Source organism: Eriocheir sinensis, chromosome 9 (genome assembly GCF_024679095.1).
Source record: "Eriocheir sinensis breed Jianghai 21 chromosome 9, ASM2467909v1, whole genome shotgun sequence".
In the NCBI taxonomy this organism is placed as follows: domain Eukaryota; kingdom Metazoa; phylum Arthropoda; class Malacostraca; order Decapoda; family Varunidae; genus Eriocheir; species Eriocheir sinensis.
In genome coordinates this window covers 22,636,302-22,663,806 of record NC_066517.1, presented here as the reverse complement: position 1 = coordinate 22,663,806, position 27,505 = coordinate 22,636,302, and the positions used below count along the sequence as shown (strand labels likewise).

The following is a 27,505-nucleotide window of genomic DNA, read 5'->3' as shown; positions in this document are numbered from 1 at the left end:
GTGTCAGTTTCATGAATATCTCTAGGTTGTTGTATTCAAATGCTTTAAAAGTATGTCTGTCTCCTATATGTATATTTATGTAAGCTAAATATTATCTATGTACTTCGTGTGTCATCTGTTTATTTATTTGTTTCGCAACGGTGAGCTATATGTATACTTTCCCTAATGGGTGACCCTGATGTGTAGCTCATGTGCCTTAAAAATGATGTGTTCATTGGTTTAGTGAGCCATGTACATCTGTAGTGCTGGCTTTGTCTATAATGTTTTGATGGTAAAGATTGGCTCATGCCACCACATACTCATTTAATAATTTTTGTTTGCCTTTTCCATTTCTTAACTTCAGGAATACCAAGTTGTGATGCTTGGCTTGGCTACAAAAGAGGAGAGTGCAAGGATCATTCAGCTAAAGAGCGTGGTAAGGGCCGTTTGCTAGTTCATCACTTCACTGCCCGGTAACTTAGTGTATACTTTAATATGTAGTACTATTTGTCTGGGGGTGTTGAAATGGGTCTACAAGGATACAATTAGCTTCAAAAGTTTGCCTTTATATATAAAGTCTATAAAACAATAACTGGTGGTCATCATAACAAGGTTCCGTCTTTCTTAAAATGTGGAATATGTTGTAGGAATGTGAAGACTTTAGTAGAGAGCACTGAACACAGTATTGCTGTCACAACCTTAACAAACTTGCACAGTAACAACTCTGCTGTAGGTATGTATGTAGCAGACAGTTAAACATATGCATGCTTCCACTTAACAGAATTCGAATATCCTTTTACTTTATGTTGATACTATGAGCCATGAGAAAGATTGATGAACCTTCCATCGAATGACAACACATTAACCCTGTAAGGAACTCCATCAAGCCATCTGGCCACTTATCAATTTGTCTAGGAAAGGCCACAATGACTGCTCACAAACCTTAAGTGGACTCACAGGCCGAATAAGGCGAACATAATATCATAAAAAGTGTGCACTGACTGGACGGTCACAATAATGCCCTTAAAAGTAAGAAGCACTGGAATACCAATATGTTTTTCCCAGGGCCTTAATTAAACAAGCAATGCAAAGAACCAAGCTTGGGGTCCTCTCAGAATGTAGTTTTTGCATGGTTTAACTGCACCTGGTAAAGAGAAATAAAAGCAAAGCATAGATATACATAATAAGAAGTGATTAGGAAAGCAATGTATAAACTTTATAAACACAACAAGCAGTCTATGTATACTATTCCTACAAGGCTGCACCTCCCTTGTGGTGCTTCTGTTGTATGTAGTTGAGTGGCGGTGCCTCGGGGGCGCTGTACACACACTCCCCGGCGATGAAGGTGTTGAGCACCTGTAGCGGGCCCCTGTCGGACACCAAGAGGAAGTCTGCATCGGAGCCGTAGTCCAGCGTGCCCTTGAGGTGGCTGAGGCCCATCACCTCCGCTGGATGGAGGGAGGCCGCCCTGATGCCCTCCACCAAGGTCACTCCTGCGGGAGGGTTGATTGATTATCTAGACAGCCTCGAAGCAAACCAAAGAAAATGATAAACAGAGAGAGATCCCCAACAGCTGCTGGCCCATAAAGAAAACCGTATTAAAGAGAGACTAAAAGATTTATCAAGACATAAGAGAAAAAGACCCTAGAAAGACACACCGAGATACTCTAAACAAAACAATGCATTCTCAAGGAAGAACAAAGTACCCAAGAGCAGCAGCACCTACCGGCTGCCTTGATGAAGTGGCGGACACAGTCATCCATGGTGGCGATGGAGCCGGCCAAGGTGTTGGTGCCCACCAGCTGGGCTCGCTTCCCCTCCACCTTCACCTGCATCTGTCCTATCAGGTGATTCCCGTCGCCCAGGCCCATGGCGGCCATCGCATCACTCACCAACACCAGACCTGAGGAGGAGGAAGGAAAGCCTTGCCAACCACTGAATTAAGCTGCCTCCTGAACTGTGGCCCAGACAGTCTGTGCCAGTGTTTATTATTGGTGCAAACAGTTATAGCAGGGCAGTTTTTACAATAAATTTGCTCTTGTGCTTTTGTGGCATTTTCCAGTTGAAAAAAACTATCTCCACTTGAAAAAAACATCATACTGCTTTGTTTTTCATCAAATCTTTTTCATTGTGTTTTTGTCGTCTTTATTAGCAATGAAAATCTGAGGCCCCTGTATGAGCAGTAGTGGTGTAGAAGTAGTAGAAATAGTGGCAGCAGCAGCATTGGTAGCAGGTGTTGTTGCTGCATAACAATATCTTATGATATCATAGAGATTATTATGGTCAGGTAAGTGAAAATATGAAAATGTTTGCTTGCTTTAGATTCCTTCTGGTCTGCAACACATCTCTCCTGTTATCTCCCCTCCCCTTACTTCATTTCCTTTCCACCCTGCTTATCAGTTGGCATTTCCTTCTCCTTTACCCTCAGTTAATCTCACAGCCCTTTGCTAGGAGAGTCAAGTGTCATTTGTGCTTGTGGTGGAGACGCCAACTCATAGTATTGAGGTGTAAAAGACTCCTTGTTCATAGTGTCAGAGACCTGCCAACTCAGGATATCCCCAGAAGGTCACAGCTGAATATCATTATGGAAAAAAGGTAAGTCATTCAGTGATTGTTTTTATATGGCCAAGCTGTGAGTACTGTGCCATGATTAATTTAAAGTACTTTTGCAGGGATTATATCTAGAGTACTCATGTAAATGCCTGCAGCTTTAAATTCAGCATTAGAAAACTTTACATGCATTAAAACTTACTGAGATGGTTAAACAAAATTTGGGATTATTTTTAAGCTCCAGGAACAGGGTATATAAGAAATGCATTATTGAACCAAACATTTTTTTTTTATGCAAGACACATTGTAGAAGGTCAGCTATATCAGCCTCTACTAATGTGGTGAGATGACGAAAGTTTGAATCATGTATAAGGCCAGCCATTTCATTTAGTCTGCACGATATATACACAACCAACCACACCAATCCTTACTTGAATATTGGATTAAAACCAAGTCAAACGATACATAAGGGCAAAGCATTTCTAACCTTTAGGGTGAGTGCGGTGGGCAATCCTGAGGGCCGCTGGGTGGGTGTGTATTCCGTCTGCAATGATTCCGTAGTGAACTGGCCGGTTGATGCGCTGGCTGGTCAGGAGCCCCACCAAGCCAGGGTCACGGTGGTGGAACTGTGATAATGAACTTTGTGACAGGATTGTGAGATGAGAGGGTGAGAGAAGAGAGTAGAATCCGAAAGAAGGGAATGGTAATGTTAAAGCCAAAAGAGAGAGAAAGAAAGGGTAGGAGAGGAGAGAAGAGGAAGAAATGAGAGAGAGGAAGAGAACGAGAGAAAGAGAAGGATAAAAAAGGGGAGAGAGGAGAATTCGAGAGTGGGGAATGATAATGCTGAATCCAAAAGAGAGAGAGAGAGGGAAATGAAGCAGAAGAAATGAGAAAGGGAGAGAAAGGAAATAAAAAAAAGAGAAAAAAGTAGAATCCGAGAGTGGGGTGAATGAGTAATGAGTATAAATGAGCTATTAAGGCTAGTGTGAGGATTGTACAATTAATAGCTGTGCGATGGGTGATGGATAGAATGTTTGCCTAGTATTCTCTGTGTTCAAAAGCAGACTTGGGTATACTTGATTTATTTTCAGTGCAATGGGTGTGAGATAGAATGTTTGCCTAGTATTCTCTGTGTTCAAAAGCAGACTTGGGTATACTTGATTTATTTTCAGTGCAATGGGTGTGAGATAGAATGTTTGGCTAGTATACTCTGTGTTCAAAAGCAGACTTGGGTATACTTGATTTATTTTCAGTGCAATGGGTGTGAGATAGAATTTTTGGCTAGTATTCTCTGTGTTCAAAAGCAGACTTGGGTATACTTGATTTATTTTCAGTGCAATGGGTGTGAGATAGAATGTTTGCCTAGTATCCTCTGTGTTCAAAAGCAGACTTGGGTATACTTGATTTATTTTCAGTGCAATGGGTGTGAGATAGAATGTTTGCCTAGTATTCTCTGTGTTCAAAAGCAGACTTGGGTATACTTGATTTATTTTCAGTGCAATGGGTGTGAGATAGAATGTTTGCCTAGTATCCTCTGTGTTCAAAAGCAGACTTGGGTATACTTGATTTATTTTCAGTGCAATGGGTGTGAGATAGAATGTTTGCCTAGTATCCTCTGTGTTCAAAAGCAGACTTGGGTGTATTTGATTTATTTCGATATTTAACCCGGTAGCAGCGACGGGCCAAATTTGTGCCATGATATAAACCCCCCAAATTAGCTGAGGCATAAACTGATCACAAATGCTTTGATACATATTATGAAATGGTTTGTGTGAGTGATGATTTTATCTCATTTTTCTCGCTTAGAGGGACCATTAAGAAACATGATCCCCATTGCTACCAGGTTAAGCAGCAAAAATGGGACATGAAAAAAATAATTATGGCACACTGGAGACTGGGACTGCAAAATATGGGAAGACTAGTATTGGAGCAGCAGAGTGGGACGGCAATATATAGGAAGGAGTGCAAAATTGGATGACTAGGAAATAAGCTAGAGAAAATTAATGTTTGAAAATTTGTAAGCAAGGGAAGTGAGTTTGACGAGCCTGTCCACGTGATGTCCTTGTCCGTCTGTCTCCCTGTACTCACCGGCAGCATGGCATTGAACAGGTGGGTGATGAAGGAGGCGCCGTGGTTGACTGCTGCCTCACCGTCCTCAAGGTTACCATTAGAATGTCCTGAAGGGATGAAAAAAGGACTTAGGGCAACCATAGAGAACTTTTGATGCTTGTCAATTTGCTCAACTTATGTATGCAGCAAACAAAACATATGACTTCTATACTAAAGAAAACAACTCGGAGGGGAAAAAAAGTCTTAGTACTGCACCTACAAAAGCAAATAGAAGTGGTCAGAAGAGAGATCAGTTTCAGATGGAGAGGTGACTTGATACTTGTTGAGATATTAATATAACAATAGACAAGAAGTTCCTGTCCTCCCTGTACTGTTCTGAACTGGGTAAGGCATAGAAGAAGGACGCAAACTCACCCACAGAAACCTTTATGCCCAGGCTGGCCAAGTGTCGAATAGCCTCCAAGGCCCCGGGCAGCTCAGGGGCAATAGTTACCAGAGCAGCGTTGTTCAGGTTGCCATATGTATTGTGCAGCTTCTCCACTCCCTGAGGATGAACGGAAGTGGAATGGAAGTGGAACTGAAGTATGTACTATATTGATGTAGGTGAGCCATAGATAAATTGGTAAAGTATAGAAATTATGGTTCACCGAAAATAGTGAAAGGATTACTGGAAGTTTGTGGGTCTCTGTGAACTGTGCACCTTCTCAACTGCCTGTGGGTGAGGGAGTAGAAATGACTGAGTATTAGCTGAAAATTTGAAAGCTGTGTTTGTGTGGACTGTGAAATCACTTAATGCACGAGGTTAAGTTGCAAAGGCTATCCCCCAAAACCACATCGGATTGGAAGACGAATACGATATCCTAGGTATTTTTTCCTTTGCTGTAGCCTTCAGATTGTCTCCATGTAAAAAGAACTATGGTACTGACCTCCACCTTCTGGATGTACTGCACGGGGTGGGCACCTTTCTTCTCGGGGCTTATGAAGGGCCCCTCCAGGTGAACCCCTAAGATGCCGGCCCCTTCCTTCCCGCCAGGTGTTCTTTTGAGCTTGGGCAACACCTGTAGTGGAGAATATTTTATTACATGATGGTTCAGACTTCAGACAGAACCTGGCAAGAATATACAAGAACAGACCAACTATTATCACAGAACAGGAAAAATATTAATCCAGAAAGCATGTGTACTGCCTAAAATATACAATAACAGCCCAACTTTTATCGCACATCAAGAGGAAAATCAATCAGGAGCATGTGTACTGCCTAAAATATACAATAACAGCCCAACTTTTATTGCACAACAAGAGGAAAATCAATCGGGAAAGCGTGCACACAGGTTACCACTGTGCCAATCTATAGCTTTCTTAAATCAAGTTTTGGACCAATGAACTGCAACATAACAAACTTATAATGAGAAAACCATCCCCCAACACCAGTCAGCAAAATGTTAGATACCCTATAAGATCTCCCTTCACATGCCCACTCTGGCCTCCTGTTAAGCATGTCGCCTCAGTTCTCACCTCATGATACACAGCGCTGGGAGAGGTAACGAGAGTGGGGCAAAAGGACGTCACCCCAGTAGACAGTAAGCCCTTGGACACGACAGCCATGGCCTCCTCCAGCTTCCCCACATCAGAGGAGAAGTCATAGCCAAACCCTCCTGCAACATGTACATATAGCAGTCATGATATCTAATTGTGCCCATATTTCGGGGCTCACACACCCACATTAGATAAGGCTTTTGTAGAGGCTGTATAAGTATTTCCATGGGTAGTTTTATGACCCTAGTGATAGTTTGACAAGTCTTCTACGCCACAAACATGAAAAACGCTCATGAGAACCCGACTAACCTCCTTTATGACCTCTGGAAATAAATGTCGTGAGTTGAAAGCATCTGAGAAAGCGAACCTCACTGCGAATTAACCTTCCCACAAAACACATCCACAATCTCACCATTAATTTGTATGTCTATGAAGCCGGGGCAGATCAGCGCATCATGGCAGTCCACCGTCAGGTCAGCCCGCACCCGCTCCTCAAAGAACAGCGGCTCTGGGTTGAGGATGCGGCCCCCTCGCACCCAAAAGTCATCTCTCACAATGGCTCCGTCTCGTACCAGCCGGCAATTCTTGAACTGGATGATCTTGGAGGGTGCGATGGAGGGCATGGTGAGGGTTCAGGGCTGTGGGGGGAGTGGGAGAGTGAGGTTAGAGAGAGAATTTGGTGCTCTGTCCTATGCTTTATCTCTTTATTTATTTTATTTATTTTTGCTTCTTTTGTGCTTGATTTAGTTTGTCATCTTGTATGGATGCTTCAAGAAGATTTTTTTTAATGCTGTGATATATGGTAGTTTAACTTTTTGACACGATATAATAACATCTTCTTTATGATTTTACATTGGTATGAATTATAAGGTCTCGTATGAAAATAACATACACTGCCATTTTTGCTTTTAATCTGAATTAGAGCAATACGCTTCACTGAAACCATTTCCAGTGACTTTATAATGTAGAGGAACCTCTTATCCCGATTAGAGGGAGCAGTTTTATCAATATATGTACTATTAACTATTGTGATTAAGAAATCTTTATAGTTTCTTCCTCCACTCCCTGAAGCTTCTGTAGACAGGCAAGATAAGATACTGTTATCAAAATTACTGATAATTAGGCATTAGTACTATATTACAGGAAACAATTATCCGAGAAACTGCTATAGCTGTCACCACTAATGGAAACAATTAGGGTCGTATTTTAAAACATTTCGTCGCCCAAGTTCACATATTTGACAAGGCTTTCGTAGGAGCTGTAGGCCTTTCCAGGGGTAGTTTTATGACCCTGGTGGTAGTTTGACCCTTCTTCTGTGCTATGAACCTTAAAAAAGACTCATGAAAACCCGATTGATCCCTTCTTTGACCTTTAAAAATGGTTGATGTGAGAAGCGATGGTGTCTTAAAATATGGCCCTTAGTCTCACTAGTGCTAACAATGATGCTTTCAGTGGTATGTAGGTCAGGCAGCAGCAAACTATCTCTTCAAAAAGTACTTCATCATCAAACCTCCATTACCTAGAATAAGCACCAATTAGCACTTTTAATGCCATATCAGCACTTAAAACAGCCCCAAATTCCTTAATATCCACGAATCCTTGAATAAAAACTCGTAAAACCAAATACCCATAACCTAGATGTCACAACCACCATTTAACACATTTACCAGCACATCAGAACTAAAAACGTCCCTAAAATCCTAAATATCCACAAGTCTATGATAAATAAAACTCGTAAAACCGAACACCCATAACCCCAAACTGTCCTCATCCATCACCCACTCCACTCATCCATCACACAGGATTATAAACGTCAAATTTATCCACTTACGTAACAATAATCCCACGTACGTCAGCTCAGCATCACTCTCTTAGCACTACTCCTAGCAACGTACTTATATGTCCTTCACTATCAGCTGCAAGGCGGTCAATGACTCCTTACATCCAACATATTTGTATCCCTTGATCAACAGAGGGTAGCAGAAAGGCGGATGCTGATATATACTGCTTCTTCCTCTTCTTTTGGCTTTTATGGCTCTATATCGCTTCGTAGGTCCTCCTCTTGGTTGTTTCTCCCATTTATTATCATCATCTCTATTATTATTACTACGCACCACTATAGTTTTCATTCATTAAGATTGACGGATGCTGATGCTGATGATGATCCTGCATTGTGGAAAGGATAGTATTTTTGTCCTTCCAACGGTGCTATTATTTTGCTCTTTCCTTATACTTTAACAATCTATTCAATATTGTCTAATAGAACATTTTGCTTATATATGCTTCTTCTTCCTTTTCCTCTTATTTTGACTTTTATGGCTCTGTATCGCTTCATAGGTCCTCCTCCTCTTGGTTTTCTCTCTCATTTATTTTATTTGCATCCCTTTCCTTTTCCTTTAACAATCTACTCAACATTGTCTGATAGTTAAAACATTTTGCCATTATCATATGAGTCGAAGAAAGTATAACAGTGGGTCGATTGCTTTGAAACAGTATTGGGAGGTGTTCCAAGCTTGCCTTCACGTCTTTAAAATGATGTGTATATGGCTTAAATGTAATTAAATATTTGTCTGCAGGTAGATTGTTAAGTGGTTTGTGAGGCCGGCTTACATGTGCAAATAAATGAATACATAATTAAATAAGCCGAGCTGATTGAAGAGAGGGGTGCATTATATCTTTATTGTGTATTTGACGTATTCACTGTCCAAGAAATATAAGAATGGATGTTGTAAATTCGTGAAAAAGATAAATAAAGGTGTGGGGGGCCAAGGTCACATGGTACATTATAGTGAGGAAAGATGAATACTGCAACGCCAATGAAAAGCGAAGTCTGTGAATGAGCAGAATAGAAAATCAAGAGGAGGAAGACCCATTAATAAGCGATACACGTCAAAAGAAGAAGACAGGAGGAGGAAGGGAAGGGTTGGCAGCCCTGCGCGTCATTGTTTACATCACACAGCTGACTCAACGCATCCGGGAGCTCGCACTTTTCGTAGGTTTTCCGTCTTTTACGTAGCACTTAACGCCTTACGGACTATTTTTACGATAAACCTGACTCATTACGCACATTCTGATCCAGGAGTGTGCGGGGCTTAAGTGTACACAGCGCGGAAAGAAGGGAAACAAAAACAGGTTCTTGCACCACGTCGACCCATGACAGTTTGGCAGCCGTGATTAAGTGCTCGAGTGGTCTCCCTTCCTGCCCCGCGTGGGTGTTCCTCCTCGTGCTAGGGATATGTTGTATATTAACGTGGTGCCTTACCATGCATTTCTAGGGGTGTAAGTTTCATATTGCTCACAAATAATCTTATCTTGTCACCTTTGATAAGGGCGGAAACAGGTGCAATGGTGCCCCCCCCCCCCCCTCCCCCGTTTCGCGGTGCCTTTGGAAGTCACATGGCTCATTGAGGGGCCCTACAAACACTACTTAATTTGTTTTCTGCGTCTAGACTCTTGACTATCATTTCCTGTCAGGTGTGGTTGTCGTCTCTGCACCCTGAATAGAGGTAACCTCAAAGTTTTAATACTTGTATGGGCCTCCACCAAGGGCCCTCCATGTCATGTGTGACTATTGGTGCTGAGTTACAGTATCTGTCCTGACTAAGTCTCCAGGCATGGTGTGGTGTACACACTTGGTTACCTGTGTGTGTTAACAGACAAACATGCAGAATGACACCCAGAACAAACAAAAAAACATTAAACCTCCAGATTTATGTCCAATTCGAGATGGCTGACAACTGATTGCTGTAAGACAGCCAATGTGTCTGAGCAATTGCTTAGTGTTACTGGTTAATATTGGCTATATTAACACATCCACATCTTGCTTCCTGATTCAAGAAGTACTCCTGTGTTGTTATACATGTCTTCTACTAACCTTCAAACCTCTTGGAAAACCATAGGAAAGAGTTTAAAGATCAAAACCTTGCAATGTCTTCTGACAGACCTCACTTGGTCAGCACACTGACCCATGCTGGGCATGGAAAAGGGAAAAGAAAATGGACCTGGCATGATGACATAGGTGAAGTGTTTGGTCACCCCTAGAGTGCACGAGTCCCAAGTTTGATTGATGTAATTTCCATATTTGTGTTTCTTCGTGTGCGTAACTGTTGACTTTGAGAATATGTTGAATGATACATACATTATTTTTGATGAAATGTATGTACATCAGTTTGATGTACTAGTTGTACAAGACCAAGCTTTTACTTGTTGTTTACAGTTTTCATTGTGTCCTGCATCTCCATCTGTTGATCTTTTTGGTATCACTGAGTAATATATGTAATTGTGAATTGTGCGAGGCCATTGTACTGTTGGCTGCACTGAATACTACAGATCTTGGAACCTTTTTTTTAAATCAGAAAATTTGCTATCAAAGATTTTTTTATTCACAGCTATCTCTATAAATTTAGATGTATATATAAATTTTAAGTAGGAGGCATCTTAATAGATGATATTTTTCTTTCCCATAATTTAAGTGAAAGAGTGCACCTTATTACCTGCATATTAAAAAGAAACTTTGAATATACCTTAAAAAGTGTGAGTACACTGTTTTGAAACAGCACATCTAATACACATCACTTCAGATCGGGATTCTCATCATTACACAGCACCGGCAGGCCTTCCCTCACTCCATATGCATGGTGAGCAAGATGCTATGATCTTATGGTCTCCTAACACCCAGCACGACCCTTTACCACTGGCTGGTATGATGGGCAATGGCTTTGTTATGCTCCTTTCTATAATTCATAATTTTATTGCATCCATTTTCTTTATAGATTATTTGCTTGTGAAATCAAAGTTCTATGTATTCCAATTCTATTTTTTCACTTTATTCTTCATCCAAGTACTGATGTGTAGTGTTTTATAGATGAAGTTCTGAAGCATAAATCAAGGTTTATGAATTGAGATCCTTTCATATATTATGAAAAATGGGAACATGACAAGAATGATAATAGTGTAGTAAAGATGAGGATAATGCCAACAGAGTAGTACAGATGATAAATATAGATAGGATGCTGTCAACAGTTAACTCTGCTCTCTTTTGACACAGAACTTTAACCTTTGGGTTGCTGCAAAGTTGTCAGGGCATCTAAAACCAAAGCTCTCTTGACAGATAGTGAAGTTGGAAAGGCTGAGAAAGCTGAAAGGAAAAGAACACAGACTTTTGAGGATCAAGTTTGGAAGTCACTCGTTCTCAAGACTTTAGTTATGATGGTGATAATAATCTCCTCTGTATTGGGTTGCAGTGTGGTGTGGCGGGGGATTCTTTGGGAGGGACAGGCTGGGAAGATGTACACACTGGCAGCACATTGATATCTGCATATGATTTTCAAAGCATTTATACCCATCATGAATTTTTCTCATAAAATTTGAACACCTAGGAGAAGAAAGAACAACACTTGTGCTCCCAGGAAAAAAGAAGTCAACTAAAATTTGTCCAATAAATAGCATATACCGTACACATAAATTTCAGGAGTACGTCTATAGTTTTAAGTTTGAAAATAATGAACCAGATCTCCTCAGCCTGTCATTTGGGAAGTCTGCCTTTGCCTTGCATCTTCTTTTTCTTCCTTGCTCTTCAAGGGATGGATGATTGCATATTTAGCAATCGTTTAGCCAAGTTTGGATTTTTTCTTATCAGTAAAATGGGTTCATAGTGTGTATACTTGTTTATTTACTTGATAAGGAATGATTCAAGTGGACTAACTATAGACTGATCATGTTTGAGTTTGATTCAGGAGTGTTTAACTCTCCAATGGGACTTATAATAATAGTTTGAGATAACTGTCATGCATTTTACTGTAAAATTAATACCGTGTTACAGGACTACTCGGCTATTAACATGATGGAATACACCAGAAGTACAATTTTTATCTTTGTGTAGTTGCTGGTAGAGAATCTCACGGGAATACTAACATCTTTGTTTTAGGGATTGTAGAACAGTGAGATGGCATCCTTGAGAAAGTTTGGTAATTTTTTTTAGTCTGAAGCTATGTTGTTGAATGTGTATACAGCATGATGAACCTTGCAGAGAAGCCTTGTTTTGAGGTAATGTGTGTGTGCTTTACATCCTTCTCTGTGTGTTGTGCTGCTGCATGAAGGTTTGTGTACGGATTGGCTGTCAGGAATTATTTTTTTTCCTGTATAATTTTCCTTTGACCTCTAGATGCAATATTTAGAGGAAGGCTGCCATCTTAACTTCAGGTGCATGACTGGTTTTAAGAGTACTCTATTAGACAAAATCTGTTTCAGGGTAAAGAAGCTGATGAAGGATCTAAAGTATAAGGTGACCCATTTTCTAGTTATATTTTTCACCTATACAGTCCCATAAATATGAATCCTTGGTAGGCTGTGTGAAGCTTTTACATTGCTCTGTCTGAAATCTTCATATTCACTGTTGATTTGCATTCTCTTACTGTAACGTTGTGCAGAAAATATATTACTTCTTTGGCTTCTATGCTTGCTTTTGAAATAGAAAAAATACGTTACCTTGATGGTGTATCAACAATTTTTCTTAACTTAATTTATGTACAGTCGGTATAACAAGTCATGGCCATTACAGACCTCGACGGCTCAGGACCACCAAGTATTATGATGCATGCAGCTGCCGACGCAGATTTTGAGGCAGACGAGTCCCAGTACCTCCTCTCAGACACCGACACAGAGACCCGCAACTTCAGGATGACGGGCTCACAGAGGCTCTGTTGCCTCTCCTACTGTGTGCGGAACTGTTTGTCCCGGTATGTTATTGTGTGTATGTGTTTGTGTGCCTGTGTGTGTAGTACCATAATGAGTGCTGGAATGACAGACATCCTAACATCACACTCAAAGTTTAAGGATAGACGGACAGCAAATAAAGAGCAACAAAAGCGACAAATAAAATCTAGTTTTTTTTTTTCTACACTTTCTTTTTGTTGCCCTTGAGCTGCTTCCTTTGTGTAAAAACAACACTTTTAGCCATCCCCCAAGCCAGCCATTATGTGAGTTCACCTTCTTTGGGCATACTATTAATATATAAACTAATGATAGAGGAAAGTAAAGGACCAATCAGATGAATTAAGAGTCACTCAGTCAGTCGGTCATTTGTTTAATAGATCAGTGAGAAAATGGAGAGAGTACTTGGGTGTTGTAATGTTGTAGCTCATAAACCTAATCTCCCCGTCCCTTCCAGGCTCTGTGAAGGTCTAGTCAACTGCTGCACGCGTCGCCGCCAGCTCGCAGCACGCTCGGTCCGAGTCGGCCACCCAACCGTCGAGAAGTTCCCTCCCAACGTAATACGAAATCAAAAGTATAATTTCCTCACCTTTATTCCAATGGTGAGACTCCAGGCTTTGGTGTTTGACTTCAGGCTTACTCTAGTCTTGTTAGTTTATGTTTAGTAATGTTTATTTATTCGTGTTCGATTATTTTGGATGTATTTTTTCTTGTTCTATTGTTTTGTTTATTAGGTTTATTTATTCTATGATTTTGGGGGTAGAATAATGTGTATCCTTAATGCCTTTCGAATACTTGTGAGATTTCTAAAGTGTTTTCTATCTTTTTTCAAGAGTTACTGCATTATTTCTTATTTATATGTTAACTTACACATTTCCAGTACAGTGATATGCCTATGTGATTATCTTACTGACTCCTCTGTGATCATACTTCAGAGACAAGCAGGAGTTATTCATCTTAAAAGGATCATAAAGCCATCAGCATCATCATAGTTTTTGTGTTCTTGCAGGCATTATTCGAGCAGTTCAAGATGTTCCTGAACCTGTACTTCTTAGTCATGGCCACGTCACAGTTCATCCCGGAGCTTCGGATTGGCTACCTCTACACCTACTGGGGACCCCTGGTGAGTGGCTGGGTTGTGGGTGGTTGCTTTATCCTCAGCCTACTCATCATATACTTCATAACATTACTACATTATTTATATCATCACTCTGGGTTGTGGGTGGCTGTTTTATCTGGACCTACTCATCATATACTTCATCATCACTCTGTTACATTATTACTGTCATCATCACAAGTGGAAACATATGATAATAGGCAGGAATATCACTTCTTAAAATGGAGGGGCTTCGTGGTGCAGTGGTTAGCACTCTCAGCTCACAACCGAAAGAGCCTGGGTTCAATTCCCAGGTGGAGTGGAAAAATTTGGGCGGCTTTTCCAATACCCTATGCCCCTGTCCACCCAGCAGTGAACGGGTACCAGGTAATAATTGGGGATTGTGTCCCATCTCCTGGGATCTGTTCCCTTCTCCTATAATTACCTCCCCTTCTGTCTCTCTCCGGCATATGACCACAGATGTTGCGCTGACTAAACGAAACTCCAAACTTTCTTAAAATGGACTTCACTTAATGTTACACACCACTGAAATATGACCTTTAGGCTGACTCACAATAGATCATTCAGTAAAGTTAATAGTAGCAGAGGTTTGTGTAGCCAGATGATAAGTAGCACTCCAAACAGACCTTGCAACTTTTCACCATTATAAAGTAGTTGAGGTTTGTGTAGCTAGATGATAAGTAGCACTCCAAACAGACCTTGCAACTTTTCACCATTATAAAGTAGTTGAGGTTTGTGTAGCTGTATGGTAAGGAACACTCCAAACAGTACCCAGGTTAGGCTTTCAGATAGGGGATATTAACTCTGTTCCCTTTACCCTAAAAACTAGTGCCGCTATGTAATGTAGTGTTATAGGTACTAGGTCCTGGTGTAACATGTGTCTGTGTAAATAAAATAAAATAAAAACATCTTGTAATCCTTCACCAGGGGTTCGTCATCATGGTAACAATGATCCGCGAGGCCATTGATGACATACGTCGGCGGCAGCGAGACAATGAGGTCAACCAACAGAAGTATGAGAAGATGACGGCTCACGGAGGGCAGCGCACCGTCACCAGCGCCAACATCAGAGTCGGGGACCTCATATTCGTGGAGAAGGTGAGGCTCTTTGTCATGCTGCAGTCTTGGAGAGGTTGTAGTTTCTTTCTTCATTTCTTGTGAGTTGTTTATTTGCTTTCTTTCTGACATCTGGAGTTTAATTTTCTTCCTCTAAGTATTTGTAACTCGAAGGATTTTGTTGTATTTTTGTCACTGTTGAGGTTTCTTCTTTAGTCTCCTCTTGAATGATTTCTTATTTCTTTTACACCTGTAGCTCAATTTTCTTCCTTACTTAATTCTTGGAGAGAGTAAGTTTTCTTCTTCTGTATCCTTATAGCTACGTTCTCTGTTGACATGTAGGTTAACTTTCTTCCTTGAAATATCTGTAATTCTATTTTGTCATCTCGAGGTTTCTTCTGTATTTTTTTCAGACATCTACAGCTTTAGTTTCTTACTTTAAACTCATGTAATTCTATTTTCTCACGTATTATTCATCGATAGGTTTAATTTTCTCTAAACATCTCCCATAGTTTTCGTTTTTAAACATTAGTAGCTTTATTTCCTTCTTTTGAACATCCATAACTATTTTGTCTCTGTTTCTGGCACTCCTCACGCTCATGGCTTTCCTCCAGGACCAGCGAGTGCCAGCGGATGTAGTCTTCCTACGCACCACAGAGGCGAGTGGCACCTGCTTCATCCGCACGGACCAGCTGGACGGTGAGACAGACTGGAAGCTGCGTCTTGCTGTGCCCGTCACCCAGAAGCTGGAGACGAACGAGGAACTCTTCTCCATGGATGCCACGGTGTATGCGGAGAAGCCCCAGAAGGACATACACAACTTCATAGGGACGTTCACTAAGGTAATGGTCTCCTTGTTGTCTCTATTCATTCATGTAGTCAGTGCATCCTCTTATGAAACTTGTAACCTAGTATTCATAGCCTTTATTTCTTTAGTTTTCTGTGTTCATGATTTGAGTCCTCTTTTTATCTCCTCTATTCTTTCTCATAGCTTAGTCAGTGCCAGATTCTATGGAACTTGTAACCTAGAATTCTCAGCCTTTATTTCTTTAGTTTTCTGTGTTCATTATTTGAGTCCTCTTTTTATCTTCTCTATTCTTTCACAGAGCTTAGTCAATGCCAGATTTTATGGAACTTGTAACCTAGAATTCTCAGCCTTTATTTCTTTAGTTTTCTGTGTTCATGATTTGAGTCCTCTTTTTATCTTCTCTCTTCTTTCACAGAGCATAGTCAGTGCCAGATTCTATGGAACTTGTAACCTAGAATTCTCAGCCTTTATTTCTTTAGTTTTCTGTGTTCATGATTTGAATCCTCTTTTTATCTCCTCTATTCTTTCTCATAGCTTAGTCAGTGCAAGCTTTAATGTAACTTGTAATCTAGTATTCACAGCCTTAATTGTTTCCATTTTTCTAGTATCCATGTTTTGGTGTCAATATCTTTTTTTATCTCCTCTATTCATTCACGTAGTCAGTCAGTACCAGCATTTATGGAACGTGTAAACCAATATTCTTAGCTTTAATTTTGTTTATTTTTTTATTCTCCATGTGTTACTGTTACTATCCATTCCTCATAAACCATATCATCTGCCATTATTCCAATCCATGTAGAATTTCAGAAGTTAGATCACCTTTTTAATCTAGTCTTCACATTGGTGGCTTTCTTTCTATGACTACTCTCAACTTGTCCCTATAAAATAATCTCTCCTGTACAGCATGACACGTCGACGGAGGAATCCCTGTGCGTGGAGAACACCGTGTGGGCGGGGTCAGTGGTGGCGTCGGGCAGGCTCCTGGGGCTGGTCATCTACACCGGTTGTGAGACTCGCGCCGTCATGAACAATGCTGCGCCGAGGTCGAAGGTCGGACTCCTTGACCTTGAGATTAACAACTTAACGAAGGTGGGCTGATGAGGGACTGATATTTCCTTTTGTTTTTTGGATGGAAGCAACATATAAGGGCTTGAATTGATCTTTTTTATGCAGTAGATTTTTATATGTAACCGGAAATGGGTCTCTTTGTTTTTATTTCCTTTTGTGAATATATTTTAAGACCCATGAAGTGTTTAGATTAAGTAATGAAGTATATGGTGATAATGGTAATATGTAGTGTATAAGTGTTTTTGGGGGGAAGTATGAGATAATGATAGTGATAATAATGACCGGCTTTTGTTATTCTTCAGCTGTTGTTCGTGGCGGTGCTGGGCCTGACCGTGGTGATGATGTGCCTCAAGGGTTTCAGCGGCCCCTGGTACCGCTACTTCTTCCGCTTCATGCTGCTCTTCTCCTACATCATTCCCATCAGGTGAGGAGGACGCACGTCTTTATCTCTCATCACTTCCTCACCTACTAACACATTACCAGAATAAGAGAGTTGAGAAAGGTTCCTAATATGCAGAGAATGACGGTGTGTTTGATTGATAAGAACATGGTTGAGAAGTAGATAAGGTGGAAAGACAGACATAATTTTCCCAGTCTGCTAATCAGTCTGTATGTAGGGAAGGTATAGAAATCTTTGTCCTAGGAATAGATGACTTAGAAAAGAAACAGGAATAGGGATGACTGAGAACACTTCCCCAGCTTGTGAGTCAATTTGGATGTAAGGAAGAAATGTATAGAAAGCCTTGTCCCAGAAATAGACCAGTTACAAAAAACAATAGGAATAGAAATGACTGAGAACCATTCCCCAGTCTGCGAGTCAACCTGGATGTGAAAAGTCTTGTCCCAGAAATAGACCAGTTACACAAATATAGGAATAGAAATAACTGAAAACCCTTCCCCAGTCTGCGAGTCAACCTGGATGTCGGGAAGGCCTTCTACTCGTGGGTGATCCACCGTGACAAGGAGATGCAGGGCACAGTGGTCCGCTCCACCACCATCCCCGAGGAGCTGGGCCGCATCACCTACCTGCTCACCGACAAGACTGGCACCCTCACCCAGAATGAGATGGTCTTCAAGATTCTCCACCTTGGCACCGTGGCTTATGGGACTGACACTTTCGATGAGGTGAGGTGATGGTCCCAAACTGTCTGTCTTATCAATATTTCTGTGTCTCTTTTCATGTTTGTTTCCCACTCCATAGTTGTCTTTGTATGTCTTAATCTTTATCTCCTCTGCCTGTTTACTGTGCTTCTTTTTGTTCTTTTCTTTTTCCTATATTTTTGTGTCAATTTCAATGTTAACTTCACCATCAAGACACTGTTGGAGCTGAATTTGATCAATGTCTTTTTATTTTTTATTTTTTATGGAGTAGTGTGTTACTGCCATTTCTATATTACTTTAATTTGTGTCCTATACTTAAAAAGATATTCTAAACCCTTTCTTTAAGCTGTATTCTTTCCCCTGCCTTTATCTTTATCTTTTCCTATGCCCCTGTCAGTGTATCTTCTCTAAATAGTCTACTAACCTAAGTCTCCACCCACCCACAGGTCTCGGCACACGTGTCCACCTTCTTCGGCAAGGACAGCAGCAGCAGCAGCAGCCAGGGAGCCACGGCCACACCCACACGCATGCGCAGGACAGTGGTGACACGTGTGGGGGAGGCTGTAAAGGCCATCGCGCTGTGCCATAACGTGACACCGGTGTACGAGGAAGGCGTCAACCCTGCCTTAGAGGAGACTGAGGACATCCAGATCGCTCACAATGTTAACTACCAAGCCTCCAGCCCTGACGAGGTGAGGTTAGGTTAGGTTAGGCTACATTAGGACTTGGGTATTGGGAGAGTGGAGTTTAAGGGGTGTTTGGGAGTGGTTAAGATAAGAATGAATAAGGAACAAGTGGTCTTTTGGGAAGGCAGCATGGAGGAATAGGATAGACTTTGGGCAAGGTAAATAAAGTAGAAAGTTAACTCGCTGATGTCACAAATTCAAGAGGTGTGGGCCTGAACATACATTTCCTACAAGACATGGATAAAGGCTGTTAAGATAAAGAATAGTAAGTTTATCTGTGTGTGTGTTGCAGGTGTCACTGGTGCGCTGGACGGAGAGTGTTGGGCTGCCATTGGTGCATCGTGACCTGACCACTCTGACCTTACGAACACCCCAGGGCAAGATGCTCACCTATACTGTGCTCCAGATCTTCCCTTTCACCTCGGAGTCCAAGAGGATGGGAATCATTGTTAGGGTGAGTGCTTCTAGGGGACTGGGAGATTGGAGGGAAGACTTTATGATACTGGAATTCAATCATTTAAACCCTTCAGACATTTAAGCTATTTTATGTTAATATGTGGACTTAAAATTATTTAGTACAGGTCTTGTGTCATCCCTCCTGATAAATCTTGTGAACCAGTTATTTTTCAGTATCAGTTTTGCTTCATTTTTTGCTGATAAATCTTTTCTAATTCTCTTACAGTGTCTTTCCTCCTGATAAATCATATGAACTTCTTTTGTTTTCATACTATTTTTCTTAACCCGGTAGCAGCGACGGGCCAAATTTGTGCCATGATATGAACCCCCCAAAATTGATGATACATAAACTGATCAGACATGCTTTGATATATATTATGAAATGGTTTGTATGAGTCATGATTTTTCCTCATTTTTCTCGCTTAGAGGGACCATTAAGAAACATGATCCCCGCTGATACTGGGTTAATATGACAACCTTTAGTATGGAGAGGATGTGTATTGAGAGTTTTATTTTTCTTAGAGCAACCGGAAGTTTAATATAGAGTTTATGTGTCTCGCTAGGAGGAGTCAACGGGGCAGGTGGTGCTGTACATGAAGGGCGCCGACACCGTGATGGCGTCCATGGTGGAGTACAATGACTGGCTGGAGGAGGAGTGCATCAACCTGGCGCAGAAGGGCCTCCGCACGCTGGTGGTGGCCCGCAAGGTGCTCACCACGGAACAGTACACTCACTTTGAGGTGCGTTGGTTTTTGGGGGGGGCTTATTGATCTAGTTTGTGTGCACTTGAGACTTATTTTAATGGCTGGTTTTAAATCCTAATGCTCAGTAATTAAATTTTTGAGTGTCTGTGCCTCATTATCTTACATCTGTTCTCTTTAGCAACAAGGAAATGATCATGCTAAAGTAAAATATAGACTTCTTCAGTAATAGTAAATTGATCTATGGATATCTTTACGTTAACCCTCTTTATGCAATAGTAAATAAATTCTGAATATCCACAATACATGGCAGACTTTCGTTTTTCCATTTATTATGCCCTTAAGCTGTTTCCATTGATGTAAAAAAAAAAATAATAATAAACAGAGGACATCACCATCCTTTACCTCCTTAATTGAGCATCCACAGTAGATTTAGTAAGTATCACCATCATCCTTCCCTTCCTTATCGCAGCAAATGTACAACGCGGCCAAACTGAGTGTGACGGAGCGAGGGAGTCGAGTGGCGGCGGTGGTGGAGACGCTGGAGTGTGACCTGGAGCTGCTGTGCCTGACGGGGGTGGAGGACAAGCTACAGACCAATGTTAAGCAGACTCTGGAGGTGCTGAGGAACGCTGGCATGAAGGTAGGGAAGAGGGGGAAGGGAGAGAAACAGAAGATAGACAGACAGAGACAGTTGGACAGACACAGACAGATGGACAAACAGGCAGACAGAAGGGGAGATGGACACACAGACAGAGGAGGGGCAGATGGACAGACAAGCAAAGAGACAAATTGACAGAGAGACAGGCAGACAGATAGACATGTAGATAAACAGGGAGACTGACTTAAAGTAAAATTGAGCGGACAAAGTATAAAATAAATCATAAAAGTGTTCTAGTGTTATTGTTTTATGTCACTCCCTACCACCATTAATCTGTTCCTCCTCCAGCATTTTACTTGTCTGTCTTTAATCATCTTCATTATGTTTCCTCCTCTCTTTGCTTATTTACCCTCACGCCTTTGTCCTTCCTTCCTCATCCACATCATACCTCACATAACAATCCCTTTCTCCCTTACACACCCACACTCAACCATCCCATCCTCCCTTACATACATCCTCTCGTACACTCTCTTAAACCTCATCCACCTTCACACACCCACAGATCTGGATGCTTACGGGTGACAAACTTGAGACAGCCACCTGCATCGCCAAGAGTTCCCGGCTCGTGTCCCCCAACCAGGGAATGCACATCATGGGTTCCCTGGGCTCGAGGCGGGAGGCTCATCTGGAACTCAATGCCCTCAGGAGGAAGAGTGACTCCGCCCTCATTATAAAGGTAAAGAGGAAAGCGTAGGTGAAAATTATGAGTTTGTGTGATGGAGAATTAAGCAACGAATTATGGGTTAGCAAAGAAAATAAGAATAAGGACCGAGATTGGATGATGAAGCTTACCATTTCTCGCGCCAGTGGTCTTTTTTTGTACCTCCTGTTTATTTGCCCCCTCGAACTATCTCCCTTGCTCTAGAAAAATGAATAGATAAATGAATAAAGTCCTTCATTTGTCTCTGTTCAGGGGGACGCCTTGGAGACCTGCCTTCAGTACTACGAGCACGAGCTGATGGACTTGGCGGTGCAGTGTCCGGTGGTGGTGGTGTGCAGGTGCTCCCCCACACAGGTACGCTGCTCACCTGGCCCCTCGTACCTGGGAAGATTGAGGTGTGAAAGTTTAGGAAAGAGTTAAGTGTATGAATTAGCTGGAAGTGTAAAGTGTAAGTAATTATTGGGAAAATTGTGAAGTGTATGTATTAGTTGAAGGTGTATAGGGTAAAAAAATTAGTTATGGAAATTATAAACTGCATGAATTGAATGAATGATGCGTAAAGAGTTGTAAAATGTGTTGGAAGTGTAAGTGTAAGTAATTATTGGGAAAACTGTGAAGTGTATGTATTAGTTGAAGGTGTATAGGGTAAAAAAATTAGTTATGGAAAGTATTAACTGCATGAATTGAATGAAGGATGTGTAAGGAGGTGTAAAATGTGAATAATAGTGGGATTGTAAAGTTAAAAGCTGAAGTAAGATGCAGGAACTTTTAACTTTAACCAAGACAGCCTCGTCATAATCCACTGGTCTCTAATATTACTTGACCTTGCTCAGCCACCTTCCTCTCATCCTCCCCCAGAAAGCAGCAGTTGTACGCCTGATCCAGCGACACACAGGGAAGCGCACAGCAGCGGTGGGCGATGGTGGGAATGATGTGTCCATGATCCAAGCGGCAGATGCAGGCATTGGCATCGTTGGCAAGGTGGGCAGGGCAGGGCAGGGCAGCTATATTCCTTTTAGTTAACTCCCATGACATACCAAAATACAGGGACATTTATTCTTAGTCTCACATTATTTAATAAACCGTAACGCTGCAATCCACTACACACCAAGTCTCACGTTCACCCTCAGGAAGGCAAGCAGGCATCACTGGCGGCCGACTTCAGCATCGAGCAGTTCCAGCACATCTCCCGCCTCTGCCTCGTTCATGGTCGCAACTCGTACAAGCGATCGGCAGCGCTGTCCCAGTTTGTCATGCACCGCGGCCTCATCATCTCCACCATGCAGGCCATCTTCTCCTCCATATTCTATTTCTCCAGCGTGGCGCTCTACCAAGGCTTCCTCATGGTTGGGTGAGCATTCATTTACCATTAACAAAATCTTTCAAGAACAACAGGAACAATGACAGCCAACACATCCCTCACATCATCATTATCTTGACACCATTCCATTAATGACAGCAATTAGCTCCTTAACTCCTTCCTTTCCCCACACAAATCAAGTATCTCCTTGCTAATGTGACAGAAATGAGCACTGAGGCCATGTGCAGCCGTAGCGTATGTGCCCAACTTTGTCTACTTACGCTAATATGAGACTCTTACATCCCTTCAACAAGAACAGCAACAATGACGGCCAACACAACCCTAGCAGCACCCCCGCCTTAACACTGTCTCTCCTCTCACAGCTATAGCATATGCTCAAAACTTTACTTACACTAATACAAGAGACCCATCCTTCCTTCAACAACAAGAGCAACAATGACAGCCAACACAAGCCTAGCAGCACCCTCGTCTTAACACCGTCTCTCCTCTCACAGCTATAGCATATGCTCCAAACTTTACTTACACTAATACAAGAGACCCATCCTTCCTTCAACAACAAGAGCAACAATGACAGCCAACACAAGCCTAGCAGCACCCTCGCTTTAACACCGTCTCACCTCTCACAGGTATGCTACGATCTACACCAATTTCCCTGTGTTCTCCCTCGTCCTGGATCACGACGTTTCCCCCACCATTGCCCTCACCTACCCTGAGCTGTACAAGGACCTCACCAAAGGGCGCTCCCTCTCCTACAAGACCTTCTTCGTGTGGGTGCTCATTAGTGTGTACCAAGGTGAGTGTGTGTGTGTACGTCATTCGGAGGTGGATCAAGGACTTTATGCTTCATCGACAACCCTCTTTCCCTGGACTGTCTTTCACCTCTTAAATTCTGACGGTGTTGCTTCCCTTTCCTTTTATTCTTTTCTTTTCCCCCCTTTTCTTTTATTGCTCTTTTCATCCTAACTGCTTTTAAGAACTTGGTAACTTCTTGCCTGCACCTCTCCCACTGCCTCGCTGCACATGATTTTCCATTCTAGCTGATCTATATGCTGTCCAGCTTCTCAATGCAAGAGTTGACTATTTGTATCTTCGTTCTTTCATCCCTTTCACTGACAAACTCTGGACAAAAGTTCCTTGATGTGTATTTCCTCCCTCATACAACTCGACCAAAATTTTCACCGTGACTAAAATGAAAAAAAGAGTCGGCATATTTCAGCTTTGAACTACAAGAAATAGACATCGAAACACACCAGTTCATCTCCATAACTTTCCTCTCTTGCATACTTAACCAACGCCCTGACTTTTCTTATGTACCGTATCAGTGCCTTGTCTCGCCTGACTATACCAAATTAGCTTAGCATACATATTAGGACAGAAAATGGACACAGAAACACACCACTTTGTCCCTCTTCCTCAGGCGGTGTGTTGATGTACGGTGCGATGCTGCTGTTTGAGGACGAGCTGATCCATGTTGTGAGCATCAGCTTCACGTCGCTCATCCTGACGGAGCTCCTGATGGTGGGCCTCACTGTGCGCACCTGGCATCCCCTTATGGTGGTGGCACAGTTCCTCTCCCTCGGCTTCTATGCGCTGTCAGTCATCTTCATGCACTACTTTGGTGAGCTATTTTCATCTGTACTTTTTATCGTATTTTTATTTTTGTTGTTTATTATTATTTCATTATTCTCTCTTCTTACCTGTTTACCCTCATCCAATCGTCATCCTTTCCTCATCCACATCATACCTCACACAACCATCCCTTTCTCCCTTACACACCCACAATCAACCATCCCATCCACTCTCTTAAGTCTCATTCACCCTTACACAACCTCAGATCTGGATGCTGTCCTCTGAATTTTTGTTGTTTTAATGTGTGGGTATTTTTTTGTGATGTGCTTTTTGTGTGTTCTGTTGTGTTTTATGTGTATGTTCTGTTGTGAGGTGTTTATTTTTTGTGTTCATTTATGTGTTCTACCTTCACTGGGTTAGTCATTCTACTGTAAGAAATCAGATGTTCACTGTTTCCCTTTTCCTTCCTAATGTACATACTTCTCTACCATTCTAACATCCCTTCCTCCCTTTTCTCCCTCCACCACCAGACTGGGAGTTCATCAAATCCAAGGACTTCTTCTGGAAGGTCCTCGTCATCACCCTCGTCTCCTCCCTGCCTCTGTACATCCTCAAGTTCCTGAGACGCAAGTTCACGCCACCAACCTACTCGAAGCTGGAGGAGCTGAACACCTTTGGAAGCTCAAGCCTCTCACAAAACCCTTGAGGAGGTTGTCAAGGTGTTGGAAGTCTGACTGATGACAGGGTGTATATAGGAAAGACACGGCACTGTTTGGAAGGGCTGGTTGACAGGGTGTACAGAGGTGTCAGAGTATGTGTGAGGAGTGAAGAAGACAGGATTGTAGAGTAGCGCATAAGAAGGACTGAGGTCTCATAGGGGCTTAGAAGGGAAGGAAGGAGGATGATGGGCAGTGGGTAGTATATTGAATGTGTGACAGAAGTGGTCTAGATTTGGTATAGTCGGGTGAGACAGAGCACTGGTATGGTACATAGGAAGAAGCCAGGGTGTTGGTTAAGTGCGCCAGAGAAGAAAAAGTATTTATTCTGTTTGTCTAAGAGATGTCCAGGGTATGCAAGGGAGAATGAGTGAGTGAAAGGTCGTAAAATATTCCTCCTACTAACTAAGCTGCCATGCGTAATTAGAAGTGAAGGAAGCGAGGCAAACTAATAAGAAATTGTGTGTCTTCCACCATTGTATCTAAATTTACGGAGATGGTGAAGTGCTGGTGATATAGGAGATAGAGGAGGTGTGAGAGGTGGGTAAACAGGGCATTTGAAGGGAAAAATATTGGTTGGAATTGGGAGATGAAATAAAAGAAAAAAAGGGGAATGTAAGGGGGGGAAAATTGGTGTCAGGATATGAAATAAAAGTAGATATTGTGAATGTGAAGGGAAATAAAATTGGTGTTGGGAGATTAAATAAAAGTATAAAAAGGGCATTTGAAGGGAAAAAGTGATTGGCATTGGGAGATGACATAAAGTGAAAAAGAGCATTTGAAAGGGAAAAACACTGGTATTAGGAGATTAAATAAAAGTAGAAATTGGAAATGTGAAGGGAAATAAAACTGGTGTTGGGAGATGAAATAAAGGTAAAAAAAGGGGCATTTGAAGGGAAATAAAATTGGTATTGGGAGATGAAATGAAAGTAAAAATTGGGAATATGAATGAGGATAAAATTAGTGTTGGGAAATGAGATAAAAGTGAATAAGGTATAAGTTATGTAGGAAATGGAAGAGTAAGTAAAAAAGTCTATCTTATAAGGGACATGTACAGGATAAAATTGGTACTACTGAGGGATAAAGGAGAACAGAGGTGCATATCAGACGTGTGATGATGTACGTAATGTGTATATTATTCACCGAGAGCTTTACGTTTAGCCTCTTGGGGTTAGGATAGGCAAGGTTGGGTGTTACCCGACCCAGCGGACTTGTTCATTGTGAAGTGCCTAGCGGTGGGGTGCCTTCGCATTCCCTATTTATAAACACACATCCCATCTATGGTAATAATCAAAATAGGGCTCGTTCTTTTCTCTCAAGCCTAGACATGTATTCTTCTGTAATCGGTGTTTTTTTAATGTAATTTTTGTAGTCCTAAGACGATATATGTCGACGTTAATTTCTTTTTCGGTAGTCATGGTGAAAATTCTGCTCCGTTTCATTGGGTTAGCTTTGGTAAGGGATGATCTTGGTCTAAGCTTCCCTGGTGTGCTGTGGAGGGGTGAAGGGGAGTGTGTTGTGGGGGTACACAGAGCTTTAACTGCACATGCCTGTATCCCAGGTGGAGAGTGAGGCACAGAGCACATCTTCGGACACAGTTGCGAGTCTTTATCAGAGGCCTTGTTAGTGTGTGTGTGCATGTTTGTGTAAATATGTTACTAACTTGTGTGTGTGTGTGTGTGTGTGTGTGTATTTGAGTTTTATTAGCCTTGTCAGTGTGTGTGAATGTTTATATTTGTGTCTGTGTGTGAGTGATGGAGTGAGTGAAAAGTCTTAGGTTCTGTTGTATGTGGAGGAAGAAGCAGATTATTTGCCTCATTACTATTCTTGTCTCATTCACCAGTGATCGCCTCTTTAAGCTTTCACTGGGGAGGATCAGAGAGGGGAGGACGGCTTCCCACGTCTATTTTTGGAAGAAATTTACCAGTACATAGAATTTTATAGATGGCATTAGAATTTTGTTACAATGTTCTTCTTTTCTGTCTTCTAGCCTTCTTTCCACGAGCTAGTCTAAATGCTTTATATCGGCACAGAAGTCTTACATTTTACAATTTAATGTTACTAATGTACTACTATTTGCTTCACTTTCCTATTCTTTTCAGCTTTATTTTGCTTCTTTTGTGTTTTTATTAAGGAGTTTCTGGTGGTGTTTTATTATGACGGACTACACACACTTGCCAATGACTCCAGTGACACATACACTCACACAAACACATGTACATTTCCACGTGCATACACTAATACAGACTAACATGATTTTTACCTCATCTCAAGCAGGCGACTCGAAGGAATAACTTAAGTCGCCTGTTCCCGTTTAAGGACACACAACACACGACACACAGCGGAATACATCAGACAACATGAAGGCCCAACAAACAGTGCATAATACGTTCACACACAACAACAAAATCAAAACATAAACTCCTTCCTCTGCTTGTGTCGCTTCTTCAGATTTTTACGCATATGTACATAGTTCTCTCGGAAGATTATTTTTATCGTCCTAATATAATTTTCACCTGTAGAGGATGACCCTATATCGCCCTTTGCCGCGTGCTAACACTTCCTGACTCTGAAGCGTCGTCTCGCAGGAGTTGTATAAAGCCAGTATTTATGATTCTCCGAAGAAAGATAATAAAGCCAATTTTGTATCTCGTGCTCATTACTTTAACCTCCGTCATGTTAGTTTGGTGCCGACACTTGGCCAGTTTTATGTCGTACAAGTTTGGTGGCTGTTAAAC

At 41.7% G+C, this 27,505-nt stretch overlaps 2 protein-coding genes across 36 annotated transcripts; one reads left to right on the top strand and one right to left on the bottom strand.

Moving 5' to 3' along the window:
• Nucleotides 1-529: 529 nt before the first annotated feature.
• Nucleotides 530-9,330, bottom strand: LOC126996172 (N-acetylglucosamine-6-phosphate deacetylase-like). 3 transcript variants are annotated; one of them, XM_050856437.1, is made up of 9 exons: nucleotides 9,203-9,330; nucleotides 6,548-6,773; nucleotides 6,115-6,254; nucleotides 5,526-5,657; nucleotides 5,014-5,143; nucleotides 4,618-4,706; nucleotides 3,017-3,155; nucleotides 1,706-1,882; nucleotides 530-1,472 (listed from the first exon to the last, which is right to left on the bottom strand). In XM_050856437.1, exons 2-9 carry the CDS (start codon nucleotides 6,756-6,758, stop codon nucleotides 1,231-1,233), a joined length of 1,260 nt encoding a protein of 419 aa, XP_050712394.1. In that variant the 5' UTR covers nucleotides 6,759-6,773; nucleotides 9,203-9,330; the 3' UTR covers nucleotides 530-1,230. The 3 variants fall into 3 exon arrangements, with proteins under 3 accessions (XP_050712394.1, XP_050712395.1, XP_050712393.1); XM_050856438.1 differs by lacking the exon at nucleotides 9,203-9,330 and adding an exon at nucleotides 8,031-8,210; XM_050856436.1 differs by lacking the exon at nucleotides 9,203-9,330 and adding an exon at nucleotides 7,967-8,209.
• On the top strand, nucleotides 2,401-27,415 carry LOC126996170 (probable phospholipid-transporting ATPase IIB). Of its 33 annotated transcripts, none has more exons than XM_050856419.1 (22): nucleotides 2,401-2,574; nucleotides 10,740-10,835; nucleotides 11,246-11,346; nucleotides 12,695-12,872; nucleotides 13,304-13,448; nucleotides 13,856-13,969; nucleotides 14,891-15,061; nucleotides 15,634-15,861; nucleotides 16,731-16,916; nucleotides 17,198-17,319; nucleotides 17,798-18,020; nucleotides 18,443-18,688; nucleotides 18,975-19,136; nucleotides 19,702-19,878; nucleotides 20,312-20,482; nucleotides 21,003-21,176; nucleotides 21,414-21,515; nucleotides 22,020-22,142; nucleotides 22,292-22,512; nucleotides 23,109-23,275; nucleotides 23,900-24,100; nucleotides 24,582-27,415. In XM_050856419.1, the coding sequence occupies exons 4-22, from the start codon at nucleotides 12,724-12,726 to the stop codon at nucleotides 24,755-24,757; spliced, it is 3,258 nt and encodes a 1,085-aa protein (XP_050712376.1). In that variant the 5' UTR covers nucleotides 2,401-2,574; nucleotides 10,740-10,835; nucleotides 11,246-11,346; nucleotides 12,695-12,723; the 3' UTR covers nucleotides 24,758-27,415. The 33 variants fall into 33 exon arrangements, with proteins under 33 accessions (XP_050712376.1, XP_050712389.1, XP_050712374.1 ...); XM_050856432.1 differs by lacking the exon at nucleotides 11,246-11,346 and adding an exon at nucleotides 12,385-12,418 and having other exon boundaries at nucleotides 10,716-10,772; XM_050856417.1 differs by having other exon boundaries at nucleotides 10,716-10,772.
• The last annotated feature ends 90 nt before the right edge of the window (nucleotides 27,416-27,505 follow it).

Coding starts and splice junctions, on each gene's coding strand:
- LOC126996172 (XM_050856437.1), bottom strand. CDS start 6,758: ATGCCCTCCATCGCACCCTCCAAGATCATCCAGTTCAAGAATTGCCGG. Junction 5,144..5,525: donor AGTACATCCAGAAGGTGGAG/GTCAGTACCATA, acceptor GTTCATCCTCAG/GGAGTGGAGAAGCTGCACAA. Junction 1,883..3,016: donor CCACCGCACTCACCCTAAAG/GTTAGAAATGCT, acceptor CCTCCTCCTCAG/GTCTGGTGTTGGTGAGTGAT.
- LOC126996170 (XM_050856404.1), top strand. CDS start 10,766: ATGCATGGTGAGCAAGATGCTATGATCTTATGGTCTCCTAACACCCAG. Junction 20,483..21,002: donor TGAGGAACGCTGGCATGAAG/GTAGGGAAGAGG, acceptor ACACACCCACAG/ATCTGGATGCTTACGGGTGA. Junction 21,516..22,019: donor GCAGGTGCTCCCCCACACAG/GTACGCTGCTCA, acceptor ATCCTCCCCCAG/AAAGCAGCAGTTGTACGCCT.